This window comes from Myotis lucifugus, unplaced genomic scaffold (genome assembly GCF_000147115.1).
Source record: "Myotis lucifugus unplaced genomic scaffold, Myoluc2.0 scaffold_110, whole genome shotgun sequence".
NCBI lineage: Eukaryota > Metazoa > Chordata > Mammalia > Chiroptera > Vespertilionidae > Myotis > Myotis lucifugus.
In genome coordinates, this window is record NW_005871158.1 from 2,641,844 (window position 1) to 2,657,502 (window position 15,659).

Sequence of the window (15,659 nt, forward strand, 5' to 3'; positions counted from 1 at the left end):
CACCAATTTCGTGCACTGGGCTTTTAGTATAAGAAATATACACTTTTAATTTTGTTCATCATACATCTATTGATAGTGTTTTGTTTCACCCTCCTATGCTCACTTCCTATCCCTTAATGTTCCTCTCTTCTTCAAAGCCTCAACTTCAACTAGTGTGATTTAGCCAAGAGGATTAGTCAAAGGGATTGATGGGTAGTAGAGCTTAAAATGTAAATTCCTACATATACAAGTGGCCAGAAATTTGTGAACTTGAGTCGGTGAACAAAGGTGATACAGTTTTCATTTGTTCCCCCTGTCCTTTTGTCACTTGTTAGGACCTGTAGACTATAACTAAAGAGAATTGAAACAGAAGTGACCCAATTAAGTTTCATGAATCAAGATGCTCTTGGTCAGAAATGACAAAAAACTCAGCTCAAACTGGGGTAAACAATGAGGATTTTTGTTACCATACAAAAGCAGTAGTTCACATATAGGTCAGTTGTTTAAGCATGGCTTAACAAAGGTGCAAGCTCTTTCTGCATTTTTCTTCATCCGTAATAAATGGCATATTTATATGAAAGCTTAAATTAACAGGATTGCATAGTTCTCTTCATCTCGAGTCAGACCAACCTTTTGCTATTCCCATCCTCTCACTAGCTACTATAGGTGTCTGGTGTCTTATTTCTTCCATTCTTTGAGTTTTCTTTGTTCTGAACTTGGCCACCAGAATGCATCTTTCCCTAGAAGCCCTACATTGTCATATGCCTGCTCTTTCTTAAATGATCCATGTGGGTAGGATTACCATGATTGGTTTGTTCTAATGGAGCTGAGGTCAACCTACACACTGGAGGACTGCTGTAGTTTTGGGACAGATAAAATAGATTTTGGTGGGTGAACCACAATGTCAGCTTTATTTTATGCTGACCAAAAAAAAACGGGAGGGGGAAGGGGACAGAAATAGAGGTGGTAAATTTCAAGTGAAAAATGTTTATTTTACAGTATAATGAGTCCCAAGAAAGTTGAGAAGCATCAAAAAATTAGTCATTTTGTTTTCATAGTTTCTGAACCAGGGGGTGCGGGGGGACAAATTCTGGACAAGTAAGATGAACTGTCTTGATTATACTGTTTTAAAAATGTGTGCATCTAGGTGGTTCTGAAAATCACTTGAATGGCCTAACTGTGATGCATCAGTCTGGTGATGACACAATGGTGGTTGAGTCTGAATGTCAAGCTTCTGTGCAGAAGGTAAGAGTAATGTTATTTTTTCTCACAATATTAAAGGGATTTAAATTTTAATATGGTAATGGTCCTAATTAACTTGAATGAGATTTTGGATCTCTAAACCTAATTTTTGCCTATTAAAAAAAAAAGTTACCTGTGAGCAACAACCTTTCCCCACCCTTAGTTCTTATGATTGTATTTATTTGTAAATTCTATAATGCTAATATTTGCCAGGTATCCTGGATTTTTGTTGTTTTTTAAATCCTCACCCAAGGACATACTTGAGAGAGAAACATCAATTGGTTGCCTTCTGTCCCATGTACCCTTATGGTATCATCTGACTTTGTCTCTTATTAATCACGTGTATACTTGCTTTATTTTCCATATAGGATGATAAATATTATTATTACAGTGACTGGTTTATTTATTGCTATATTTTTTGTGGATTGTCATACCCTTAGTACATGTTTTACACAGTACATTGAAATCCTTGTCATGCATGTTATTTTAATTTGGTCTTAGATGAATAATTGAATTTAGCTTATCTGTTTTTATATCTTTTCTGACTGTAGTAACCTTTTATAAAATTACATTAAGCCTTTATCTATTACCATATCAAAAAGCATTGTTTTCCTTCCAAAATTTGGATGGTATCTGTAGACATAGACTGAATCAGATATTTTTTTTTAGGATATAAAAATCAAGAATGCTGACTCTTGGAAAAGTTTAGGCAAACCAGTTAAAACTTCAGGTATACGGAAATCCTCAGATGAGCTCTTCAACCAGTTTAGAAAAGCAGCAATAGAGAAGGAAGTAAAAGCTCGAACACAGGAACTAATACGGAAACATCTGGAACAGAATACAAAGGAACCCAAAGTATTTCAAGAAAATCAAAGGTCTATAATTTACTGGATTAAAGGAGGCCTTGAGAGATTTAGAATATATATTTAAAATATATTAAATTTCTGTTCTGTTATGTGACTATGATTTACCTATTTTTAGTAGACATAGAGAAAATTATAATTGCAAGAGAGTAAATTTATTTTTTTATTAATAAGTAGTAGTTTGCTTTGAAAAGTATAGAAATAATCAAGTTATTCATTGAGTTGCTAAAGACACTAATATTTCTAAATGATAAGTATATCATAATTTAACAGAAATGTCTTAGTAGTGTTTCCAGTCTATGTGTAAGAAGATAGTAGTATACCTTTGTCACAGTTTTCAAAACCCGTCACTTTGTTAGACACCAAAAAAAAAAACCCATCTTTTGTTCATTTGTTTTTTGTTGTTGTTGTTAATCCTCACCTGAGGATATTTTTTCCATTGATTTTAAGAGAGTGGAATGGAGGGAAAGAGACAGAGAGAAACATCAATGTGAGAAAGACAGATTGGTTGCCTCCCACACGTGCCCCAACCGGGACCGGGGATGGAAGATCAGTTGCAGGCCGATAATCTAACATTGAGCAAGACTGGCTAGGGCTCAAAAATAAATCTTTAAAATAATGTTATGATATATGAAGAGGGGTTTCTAGAACATTGCTTTATATTTGTCATTTAATAGCATAACTTTGTAATAACTTTTAAGGAATTTGAAACCTACTTGAGTTCTACTATTCCTTTCAGGCACCCTGGCTCCACTCCAGAATCCTTTTCAAATAAGATGCCAAACAAATGCCTTGGAGACAAGCAAAAAGAACATCAGCAGTCATTGGAAGCTCAAGAGAACAGTAGACTTGGGCTTCTCAAAGACCGTAATTTAGCAAGGGAGAGAGAGCAAGAGCGGAGGAGGAGAGAAGCAGTAAGTGAATTTTAGTTTACTAAATCTAACTAACAAAGCAAAGATTTAACAGAGCAGTGTCTTCACATGTTCAAACATGTATTTGAGGTAGTTTTTTAATGACAGTGTTACGATCAGGTTCTGGAGCTACTACAATATGTGGGTTCAAATACTGATTATGCCATTTGCTAGACTTTTGGGTCTGGGCTAGCTATTTAACCTCTCTGTGCCTCAAACTCCTTGTCTATAAAGAAGAAGAAGAATGCCTATTGTGAAGATGAAATGAATTTATATGTATTGAGCATGTAAGACAATATTTAGCACATAGGTAAAGTGATTTATCACTTACTTAGTAGTGTTGTTACACATGATGGGTCTACTTTAAAGTACTGTGGACTTAAAGAACTTTCTAAAATGATAGAAATGTTATTTATCTATTAAATATAATAGTGACCTGCCACATATCACTTGGAGTGCGGGAAACGAGTTAAGTCGGCTCGCGTGAATTGCGCGTACTCCGCGGGAGCCGTCTTAAAACTCGGTTCATATAGATTTGCGGTGGAGTGCGGGAAACGTGTAAACTCGGGCCGATTGTAACTGCGTATTACCAAATATTTGTTTGTAATCCACCCTTTTGGTGGATGGAACAAAACCAAAAGACAGAGCCATCTTATATTTTGGCGGGAAATTCACCCGCACTCCAAGTGATATGTGACTAATAAATTTTACTTAATTTTAATGAATTTAAACAGCAAAGTTTGATATTATCTGTTTTTTATGGTTTTTAGGAGCTCTTTATTAAAATTTCATTAGTACTTTACTGGAAGTCTTCCTTTAGCAACCTAGGAATTTTCCTGTTCATACTCACAAGGGCCTGATTTCAGTCACCCTTAAGTGATTTCTCAGCAACTTACTTACCACTTAACAATCCAACTAGGTAACCTGATATAATTTCTAATATCCTACACACTTTCCTGGAGCTGGAATAAACCTGGAACCCACCAAAACTTGACTAATAAAGCCACATCGAACAGCTTGATAACTGTCACTCTTGGCAACCTGAACTCTTATGTTGCTAGTTGACAGATCCGTATTCTAAAAACCTGCAATGACTTGAACCCTAACAGAGCTCGTTGCATGCCAGTTTCTTTGGCCAAGATTTTTTTCTTAATTTTGAATGGTTGAAGTGTATATAAGAAAGAAATATCCAGATTATGGTGTCAGCTGCAGAGAGTTTTCGTGCACCAGATTCGCACACCAGTGGGGTCCCTCAGCCTGGCCTACGCCCTCTTGCAATCTGGACCCCTTGGGGGATGTCGGATAGTGGTTTTGGCCCCATCCCTGCAGGCCTGATCTAGACAGGAGGGAGCCTGATCCTTTGCATTGAGCATCTATCTCCTGGTGGTCAGTGCACATCATAGTGACCAGTCGACTGGTCATTCGGTCATTTGGTCACTTAGCCTTTATATGTATAGATTAGAGTGTTCATATTTAAATCATGGTATCTGTTAACTGGTGTAGAAAATAACTAGTTCCATATCAATTATTCCACAAGTGAAGATTTTTTAGTCAGGATGAAAGAGAATCTGAAATAAAGTGTCTTTAAATAAAAACAAATTTCATTACAATATTCTTGGAATTTTGCAGTCTGTTTGGATAGTTATAGGAGTATCACATGATATTTTGACTAGGACAATGTATCCAACTCTCATATTGGAGGGTTAAAATAGCACTTTGAGGGACCATCTGGATCTGGGCAGATATTTGGCATCCTAAGAGCTGGCATTAAGAAAGTAGTCTGGTTTAAGATGTAAGAAATTATCATGCCCTAGCTGGTTTGGCTCAGTGGATAGAGCATCGGCCTGCGGACTGAAGGGTCCCAGGTTCGATTCTGGCCAAGGGCACATGCCCGGATTGTAGGCTCGATCCCCAGTAGGGGGCATGCAGGAGGCAGCCGATCAATGATTCTCTCTCATCATTAATATTTCTATCTCTCTCTCCCTCTCCCTTCCTCTCTGAAATCAATAGAAGAAATATTTTTTTTTAAAAAGAAATTATCATTTTTGTCTCTAAGGCATATTTAAATAAATTTTTGTAGTTCATAAGAGTCACACCTAACTCTTTAATATCCTTTTGGTAGATAAGTAATAATTCCAAATCTTTTCCCAGATAGCCAATGAAAACATTGATCCCCATCTAGGAAGTCAACCAATTAGTTGCAAATTGATGATTTTACCTATCACTCAGCTGTTGCAGTTTACTGATTAAAAAAATCTTGTTTTGAGCTTTCACAGTTGGTATCATTTCAGAGGCCAGAGAATATCTAACCTGAATCACAGGGGTATAAGGTTACATAGTTATTAAGTGGCAGAATCAAAGAAAATTCATAGCTGTAGCATACAGTAGTTCTCTTGCATAGGTAAGATATTGGTTCATTCAGAAAATAATTTGATATGCCTGTGCCCAGCACTATATTGGTTACAGAGATACATGAAATAATGTAATCTCAGTTCATGTTCTTATTAATACCCATTCTGTCAACGAGAGAAAGATTAAGCTTAGTGTTCTTGTAAGTTTTAATTATTTATCACATAAACAATATTTTAATAAAAATTATACAGTATTGCCCTAACCGGTTTGGCTCAGTGGATAGAGCATCAGCCTGCGGACTGAAAGGTCCCAGGTTCGATTCCGGCCAAGGGCATGTACCTTGGTTGCGGGCACATCCCCAGTAGGAGGTGTGCAAGAGGCGTTTCTCTCCCATCGATGTTTCTAACTCTCTATCCCTCTCCCTTCCTCTCTGTAAAAAATCAATAAAATATATTTTTTAAAAATTTATACAGTATATATACAGAAATAAAAAATTACATACAAAATCATTATGTTAAATAAGTTGGATTCATATTGTATGCTCTGTTCCAAATGATGCATAATCATGTTTATATAGATGTAATAAAGTCATGTTTTTAAGTAACATTTAAATTTTCTCTTCTTTTTTATAGATGGCTGGTACCATTGATATGACTCTTCAACGTGACATTATGACAATGTTTGAAAACAACTTTGATTAAAACTCAGTTTTTGAATTAACCATCAACTTAAAATGAATGATATAGAAGATTAAGATGCATATGGCAAAATTATTGCTTTCAGACATCAAAACACCAATATTAATGTTGTATTTTGACTACTCTAAAATGATTAAACAATTTTCACTACATTTCTTGATAGGTATATGTTCATTTTTTAATGACATTACAGGAACTTTTATAATATTGGATCCCTAAAAATTGAGTAAATTCCCAGATGTTATTCATTTTCTAAATAATTATTTGCTTTGTATTATAGGCCTTGTCTTAGCAATGAAAATCCAAAAGAGTCCCTGTTTATTTAAAAATGAAGAATATATAAAAAGTGTATCTAAAACATAGTTCTTGTTGAGTTTTTAACTTTTAAAACAAGTATTTGTCTGCCTTCAAAAATATTTAGAACCTCTAGCAAATAGTTGGTTTCTTTGAGTGTCAGGTTGCATAAGATTTTCTGCTGGTTATATATTCAAAATTTATATTGAAATTAGTATAAGGAAAAGATTACCTATGGTTTGAAAGATGTTAAACTTGAAGCAAAATAACTAACAGTGAGTATTAATTATGTATATAAGTCTCTATAGGAACTTATACGGCATTTCTTAACTTGTATATGTGATAGCAGTGGATGTGTAAATCTTAATTGTAGTAAGTTCTTTATATCTGTAAAATATTTTTCTTTCATTCTCAAGTTGCTATTTATGTACAAATCATGTGTATCAGCTCCATGTATTTTAAGATTTTGGACTCTTAAAGTGTTATACAGTTCAGGCACTATTCTGATACCATCTAAAGTAAAAATTAAAAATGTGTATATATTATGGATAGAAACAAAAGTTTCTTGAGTTCATTTTTTTATAATATATTTTTTGGAAACACTTCTAAACTGTCATCCATTTAAAAAACGATTAACTAGTAGCTAAAATGCTAATATTAAAATAATATCATACCTATTCAACTAAGCATATTTTTAACCAAGAAATTAGTATTGTCTACTAACAGTATGCATTATGTTATTTTCCTAAAAGATCATAGAGATATAGATGAGCTATATCTATATCTATCTATCTATATATGTATATATATATATGTAGCTTTATAAAGATACATGAGAAATACATAGTGGTTACCTCTAGATGATGGAATAACAGGTATTGCTTTCATTTCCTTTATACTCAGTATTTAATGGTCTTTTAATATGATTATGTGATACTTTTAAGATTTGGGAAATTTTCCTTCCAACCCTTGATGTATAGGGATGGTGCTCCAACCAACTGAGCTACCTAGCCAGGACAAATTTTCCATTTTGAAGAGAAAGAACGAGAATAGTAAATAAGAATTTACTTCTGTCAAATGCACACACTCAATCTTTCAACTGTCTTTAATTAATGAAACTGATCAATTATCTTTGTCTATAGATAAAATAAGAAAGTGTAGCTTTAACATACCTTTTTATATTAAAGAATAATGGGTGTGTTTTTTTATTTATTCATTTGAAAGAGAGACATCGATTTGTTGTTCCATTTCTTTATGCACCCATTCATTGATTATTCTATGTGCCCTGACTGGGGATTGAACCCACAAACTTGGTGTATTGGGATGACGCTCTAACCAACTGAGCTACCAAGCCAGGGTGATAATGGCTTTCTTGAGGTTATTATATAAACACTTGGAGCAGCACTTAGAGAGCTGTGATATGAGTATCAGGAATTAGTTTAACCAACTTAAACTTTAACCTTTGCTTGATCTGTAAGGAGCCTGGCATATTGCAGATGCTCAATAAACTTTTGGTAGGTGGTTGAAGTCAGTTTTGGAGAGAAAAATATCAGTTTATAACATTACTAGAGGCCAGGTGCATGAAATTCGTGCACAGGTGGGGTCCCTCCGCCTGGCTGGCGATTGGGGCCATCTCACCTGGTCCCAATCAGAGCCGAGTGGGGCCAGTGGCCAGGGAGGGAGTGCAGGAGAGACCATGGGAGGAGTCCAGGGTGTGTCTGGCCCCATCTCGCCCAGTCCTGATTGGCCAGACCCCAGCAACAAGCTAACCTACTGATCAGAGCATCTGCCCCCTGGTGGTCAGTGCACATCATAGTGACCAATCGGTCGAACGCTCGGTCAGACACTTAGCATATTAGGTTTTTATATAGAGAGATTGTTTGACTTCTCTTCTTACATGAAGTTTACTTTTGTTAACTTCATGAAATATTGCATGCAATTTGTTAGCCTTCAACTAAAACCTGGTTTCAGGAGGACCCGTTTAAGTCCTCATCTCTCCTCTCCAACTTCTAAGACTTTTTCATTGTGTTTTCTGGTATTGGTGATCATTCATCAACAGCATTCCCTCTATAAACAACCTTTTGTTTCTTTCCTCTTTTTGTTCTTTAGTTCTGCACATGTGGTCCTTAGGCCATCTGTCTCAGCATCATGTGGGAATGTTTTAGAAATGCAAATTCTCAGACTTACTAAATCAGAAAATCTGGGGATGGGGTCCAATAGTTTACATAGTTGAGCAAGCCCTTTAAATTGGAGAGCCACACTTGAACTGAACCCTGGCTCTCTTTCTCCTGCACACTCTCATTTAACTGCCTGTTTTTTTTGTGTGTGTTTTTTTCAGTGATGTTTTTCTTAAATTTGGAGTACCAGTTGCAGACCATTCTCCCTCTTTCCTAAATACCCCAGTTTTATGTTTTTCATGATCATAAGACCATAATACCACCCATAGTCATTTGCCATCCCTGATTCACTCCTTGTTCCCCAGAGGTTTAAGTCTGTTTCATTGTCACTTTCTAAACACTTCTGAAATTCTTGACCTTTCTGCTAATGATCTTAGTATCTAATCAATCATAGCTACTCCTTTGTCAACATCAATAATTAAAACCCTTCCTTAGTCTCAAGCACCCTACCTCACTACCTCAGTGATGGCGAACCTTTTGACCTCGGCGTGTCAGCATTTTGAAAAACCCTAACTTAACTCTGGTGCTGTGTCACATATAGAAACTTTTTGATACTTGCAACCATAGTAAAACAAAAATTTATATTTTTGATATTTATTTTATATATTTAAATGCCATTTAACAAAGAAAAATCAACCAAAAAAATGAGTTTGCGTGTCACCTCTGACACGCATGTCATAGGTTCACCATCACTGCACTACCTCCTATTTTTTCTAGCTTACTCCCTTGACTCCAGTCATCCTTAGACATCACAAGGACCTACAGCGCATTAATCCTAGTGCCTTTACACAGTAGCTCTCTCTTGATGCCTTCATCTATCCTTTTCCAAAGTTTGTAGTACATTATTTGTAACTAGCTATACCCGGCCACGCGTTGCTGTGGCTCAGTCTGGTTAAATGGAAAAGAAAGAAAAGAGAAAGCGCACGTTTCTAATATGTTTAATTTCACAATGCTTGTGGATATACATATGGCAAATACATATATGAAAACATTTTTTAGCCCTAGCTGGTTTGACTCAGTGGATAGAGCGTCAGCCTGCAGACTGAAGGGTCCCGGGTTCGATTCTGCATTGAGCGTCTGCCCCCTCGTGGTCATTGCATGTCATAGCTACCAGACGGTCAGACGGTTGCTTAGGCTTTTATATCTCTTGTATTATTTATTAACTAGAGGCCTGATGCACGAAATTCATGCAAGTGTAGGCCTTCCTTTAAAAATAACAATCTGAGGGCTGAGATTGCAGGGTAACCAAAATAACCTGAAAACTAAAAAAAGACAAAAACATCAAAGTATAGGCAGGACATAAGTACTGGCTTACCTGAGCAGATACTGTCAAATTCTATATAATCTGGTAACAACAAAAATCATCTAAAAGCCCCAACTGGTTTGGCTCAGTGGATAGAGCGTCGGCCTGTGGACTGAAAGGTCCCAGGTTCTATTCCGGTCAAGGGCATGTACCTTGGTTGCGGGCACATCCCCAGTAGGGAGTGTGCAGGAGGTAGCTGATCCCTGTTTCTCTCTCATCAATGTTTCTAACTCTCTATCCCTCTCCCTTCCTCTCTGTAAAAAAATCAATAAAATATATTTTTAAAAAATCATCTAAAAGTTGTATCAAATTGCTAAAGACTGAGTAGCTGAGAATGTAAAGCCCCTGGGAATACAAGAGAAATCTGTAAACACTTTCAGGCTCTTCTCCATAGACTGCATCCAGGCATCAGTACTTCACAAGGAAGATTTGGGGTGCAGAATGAGGGTTCTGAGGAAACCATCCTTCAGATGCAGGCCCCGAAAGACAATGGCAGCAGATATAAGAAAAGCAAAAAGCCCTCCCCGCCCATCCCCCAACCCCCAAATCTTTCTCCCCTATCTTCCCTAAAGAATACAAACTTTGCCTTTGCCACTTTGGCTCAGTGGATAGAGCAGTCCCAGGTCGACTCCCCGCACTACCTCGGTTGCAGGCTCCTCCCCCATGCACCCGGGCTGGTGCAGGAGGCAACCAATCCATGTGTTTCTCTCACATGATGTTTCTGTCTTTCCCCTCTCTTGCACTCTCCCTAAAAATCAATGGGAAAAGATCCTCGAATGAGGATTAACAACAACAACGAAAGAATACAAACCTCAAGTTTGTGGGAGAACAGCAAACCCTATCACCTTTAAGGCACTGATGAAGAGCCACTGCTGCTGGGGGAAGGCAATGCATCTGGGGTGCAGACTGTCAGCGGTACTGGGGGGTGGGGAAGGATCATTGAGAAGGTCCTGCCCTGATGTCCAATGACATAGTGCCTGCCTGTGAGGCTGAATTAGGACACCTTCTGCCCTCTGCACTTCCTACCACCAGTAACAAACGCAGTCAAAGAAGAATGTATTCGAGTGGCACACAAGTGCTACAGATGTTCAACATTCATCATTAGGGAAATGCAAATTAAAATTTCAATGATACCACTATACACTTCTTGGTATGGCTAAAATTTAAAAGATTTTTTTTTATAAACCCCGTGCTTGCAGGAATCTGACCTAACCATCACTCTCACACACTGCCCATGTAAACTCAAAATTGTACAGTTTGTCAGTTTCTTATAAAGTTGAATGCACCCTTGCCACCTAGCCCAGCAATCCCACTCTAATAAGTATTTAACCAAATTAAATGAAAATGTATGTACACACACACAAAACCACTTTACATGAATGCTTATAGTGGCTTTACTCATAGCCACCAAAACTGGAAGAAATGCAACTGTCCCTTAACTGGGGAATGGATAAACAATACGGTACATTCATTCAATGAAACACTACTGAGCAATAAAAAAAGGAACAATGCATGTAACAGCACTGTTGAATGTCAGACGCATTATGCTAAGTGTAAGAAGCCAAAAGCAAAAGGTTACATACTAGATGGTTCTATTTATACAATATTCTTGTAAAGGAAAAACTTATAGGGACAGAGAACTGACTATCAGCGGTTCTCAACCTGTGGGTCGCGAACAACGAAAATACATCCTGCATATCAGATATTTACATTACGATTCATAACAGTAGCAACATTACAGTTATGAAGTAGCAACGAAAATAATTTTGTGGTTGGGGGTCACCACAACATGAGGAACTGTATTAAAGGGTCGCGGCATTAGGACGGTTGAGAACCACGGGACTAGGGTTTCCAGACATGACTCTGTAGATAACGACTGAACTAGTCGGAGAATAGCAGCACCTTCAGAAAAGTGTTAGGAATGAATCAAATCATAACGTTTGCTGAGTAGTATGAAAACCAGTTACTGCCCCTCTCTGGATCCTAATTCTACGATCCAGATAAAGGCCTAATGAAATTCCAACAGCCAAGTGGCAGCGAGAAAATGTGAACACAGGTCAAAATAAGAGAGGCTCTTCCCTCCGCGGTGCCTGGGAGGACTGGGAGTCCCACCGCTCCCCCACAGTTTAGCAAAGCAGCCGCGCCTAATCCCGGGCGGACCTCTCAGCGCTGGGCCGGAGCGCGCACCGGGAGTGCAGAGCCCGAGGCTATGACACGGGACGTCGGCGGGCGCGGCTGCAGGGCCCTCGGGGAGGAGCGCGGGGAGGTGCGCGCGGAGCCGGCGATCGGGACCGGCGGGCGGGCGGGCCTGACGCCGCGGCGCTCGCTGCCTCGCTGCGGCTGGTGTGCGCGCTGCCGCTCCGGTGCCTCCTAGGACCGTGGGCCCCGCCGACCGCCGCGCGATGGCGAGGCTGCGGGATTGCCTGCCCCGCCTGATGTTCACGATCCGGTCCCTGCTCTTCTGGTCCCTCGTCTACGGCTACTGCGGGCTCTGCGCCTCCATCTACCTGCTCAAACTTTTGTGGAGCATCGGCCAGGGGACCCGCGCAGACCTTCCGGCGGGGCGCGCGGGAGCACCCGCCCCGGTGCTTGAACGACCCCTCCCTGGTACCCACTGCTACGTGCGGATCAAGGTGAAGGCCGGCGCCGGGCCGGGCGGGGGTCGGGAGGGAAACCTTGCCCCGCGGGAGAGCAGAGGCTTCGGGGCTCCTCTTTCCCTGCCGCCCGGCCCAGCGTCCCCTATTTCCTCGGGGTTCCCAGGGCCCGCGCCGGGGACGCCCAAGATCCCAAAGGGAGCAAAAAGGGGCGAGGTGTGCCCGCAGAGGGTTCGGCCGGTGTGTTTTTCTTTCCCCTTTTCTTTGTTTTTTGGGGGGGGGGGGGGGGGCGGAAGAGAGAGGAGGAAGAGAGAGGAGGAAGAGAGAGAGACTAGGTTAAGTGGGAAGGGGAAGCTGTCTCCCGTCACCTTTTTGCCCTTTAGAGCTCAGATCGGCTGTAGGAAATTGTTCCAGGTGGCGCCCTCATGTCTGAGGAGCATGTCCTTGCCCAAATGATAGAATAAAAGAGTAAATAGAATAAGTCCTTGGAAATCAGGAGTTTATTCAGATCAGCAGAATGGAACATTCACAGATGACCCAAGCAGCATGAAATCATAAATAAATGGTGCATGTTTGTGGAGAAGGAAGCCAACTAATGAACTTAGAGACCAAAGGAGTGGAATAAAAAGTAAGGGCTCACCATGCATGCAGACTCATCAATGTCTGCGCTTGTCCCAGGGCCCCTCACAGCCGCTGATGTTCCATTTCCTGAGGCTCCAGGTGGTGTCCTTTGTGATGCACCCTACAGTTTGACTCACAGGCCTTTCAAAACTAGCTTCAAATGAGGGGACATTTACATCACCAAGTGGAGGATTCCTATTAGGAGCTAGATTGTCCAGCAGCTGGGGTTCAGAAGACCAAGGGATATGCCTTTCTTACCTTTATTCAGCCCATGATATGATAATTAAAGAGTTCAGATTTGTGAAACAACAACAACCAAAAAGACCAGTGTCTGGCCCTAGCTGGTTTGGCTCAGTGGCTAGAGCATCGGTTGTGGACCAAAGGGTCCCAGGTTCGACCCCGGTCAAGGGCATGTACCTTGGTTGCAGGCTCCTTCCCTGCCCAGGCCCTGGTACAGGACCAGGGCCCATGCAAGAGGCAACCAATTGATGTCTCTCTCACATCGATGTTTCTGTCTTTCCCTCTCTAAAAATCAATGGGAAAATATCCTCAGGTGAAGATTAAAAAAAAAAGACCAGTGTCTGGCAAAAGGTAAGTACAGTAAAGTAATTTGTTCACTGAATTCAATCAAGTGCCCACAGTATTATGGTATCTCCCAAGACTCACCACCAATAAAAGAAGTTACTGACCTAGGAAGGCATTCTGCAGTTGAAGGCAAAGTCAGATTTACTCTCTTCATTCCACATGAGGAGAAAAAGTAGTGTAAAACTCATCTGAAATGCCTCGGGATGTCTTTCTTCTCACTGGCCATCTAAAGAGTTTCCCCAGAGACAGAGCAAGGAGTGGAAGAACATGGTCCTGGTAGGTTCCAGTCACAGCCTTCCTCCTAACCAATGGCATGATATGTGTTAACATCTTTGGACCTCAGTGTCTAAATCTGCAAAAATGATGGGGTTGGGTTAGATGCCTTTTAAGATTGTTTCACATCTGAAAACCCACGTACTTGGGTAACCTGATATAAAACCCAGTGTCTGTGGCCAGCTTTTGGCTCTTGCTTTCTTTCCTCACTTCTTTATGAGTTTTTGTTTCTCTTCCTTGCTTTTTTTCTCCACTTTTCTCTCTTCAGTTTGCTTTGTATTCACTGTATTCCTGTCTCATTCCCACACTTTTTATTTCCCTGGGCAGTCTTGTCTCCCACATGCAGAGTGAAGCCGTGAGCACTCAGAGTGTTCTGCTATTACAAATACACAGATATGACATGAGGAGCAAGCAGCATGCAACTCTCATCTTAAAATAAAAATGTGGGAAGGAGAGAACTAAAAATAAGGAAAGAAGGTGTGAATTATATAACTGATGGCATAGCTCTTGACAGGCAAGCTGAGAAAAGTACTTGACTAGGGGGTAAACATGGCAGGAATATAAATTCAAATCAGAATTATTTACAGGTCCTATAGAATTTGAATGAGATGAGATGTGACACAGCAGTAAAATGAAAGTCACAAATTGTGACATTGTTTCAGAAGCTCATAATATTTAAATTGACTTTGTAAGTAGAAGAAGGGAAGGTACTCTAAAGGGAATGTTGACAAAGTAAATCTATCAATTCATCCTACTGATAAATCATAAAGTTTTTTTCTCTTTGAAAATTAATAATACTTATTTTATTCTTTTTTTAAAGGTGTTTTGTGTTGTTAATCCTGACCCGAGAATATTTTCCCATTGATTTTTAGAGAGAGTGAATGGGAGGGGCAGACACAGAGCAAGAGAGAAAGACATCGATGTGAGAGGGACACATCGATTGGTTGCCTGCTGCACACACCCCAACCAGGGCCTGGGATCCAACTTGCAACCAAGGTACATGCCCTTGACCGGAATTGAACCTAGGACCCTTCAGTCCGCAGGCTGATGCTCTATCCACTGAGCCAAACCGGTTAGGGCTGGCTATGAAATTTTTATTTCTTGATATTAAATACAATGCAAGTGAGTGTTGTTTTTTTTTAATGAAATGGAAATACTAACTATACTACTTTAACAACACAAATCATCACTGAAACTTCATGTTTTCTACTGCAGGAATCTGGATTAAGATTTCATTATGTTGCTGCTGGAGAAAGAGGCAAACCACTTATGCTGCTACTTCATGGATTTCCAGAATTCTGGTAAACTTACATATTAACTTTTTTTTTTTTAGCATTAAATACTTTGCTTATCCGAGTGTCATACATACAGGGACTTTATTAATAAATGCATTGAGGATGCTAGTGCACTAGGCGTTGAAGAAAAGCATGGAGGAGGGCAAAAAAACCATTCTTCCAAAGCAAAAAGTCTATGGATGCCTTTTTCCTGAGAAGATTTTCCCCCACATAAACATTTTTTCTCCACTCTGGCTTTACCTGCATACACAAACATAAGTTATTTTCATGTTAAATTTTTATTTTTCTTTCATCTGGAGGCAATTGGGTGGTAAATAGCCCATGCAAATCAACATGTGTATGTAGGTTCTGCTGGGTGGAGTGCTTGACATGATTGACTCACAATAAAATGTAAGTCTGAAGCATTAGTCAAATCTGTATAAAGTAACATGGGCAGTGATTCTGGCTCAGTCACTTACTTGCCTCATCGTTT

General features: G+C 39.7%; 2 protein-coding genes across 2 annotated transcripts in view; both read left to right on the top strand.

Annotated features, from left to right (window-relative positions):
• The window catches only part of BRDT (bromodomain testis associated), a 35,335-nt gene extending 29,287 nt beyond the window's left edge, over nt 1–6,048 (top strand). The window contains 4 exon segments of the mRNA XM_014459557.2: nt 1,127–1,224; nt 1,891–2,096; nt 2,824–2,998; nt 5,980–6,048. Coding sequence (XP_014315043.1) covers nt 1,127–1,224; nt 1,891–2,096; nt 2,824–2,998; nt 5,980–6,048 — 548 coding nt within the window.
• Nucleotides 6,049–12,211: 6,163 nt separating this feature from the next.
• The window catches only part of EPHX4 (epoxide hydrolase 4), a 29,808-nt gene continuing 26,360 nt past the window's right edge, over nt 12,212–15,659 (top strand). Inside the window, 4 exon segments of the mRNA XM_006093176.3 lie at nt 12,212–12,353; nt 12,355–12,421; nt 12,424–12,452; nt 15,108–15,193. Of these exon segments, the coding sequence (XP_006093238.2) occupies nt 12,222–12,353; nt 12,355–12,421; nt 12,424–12,452; nt 15,108–15,193 (314 nt within the window). The 5' untranslated portion in view covers nt 12,212–12,221.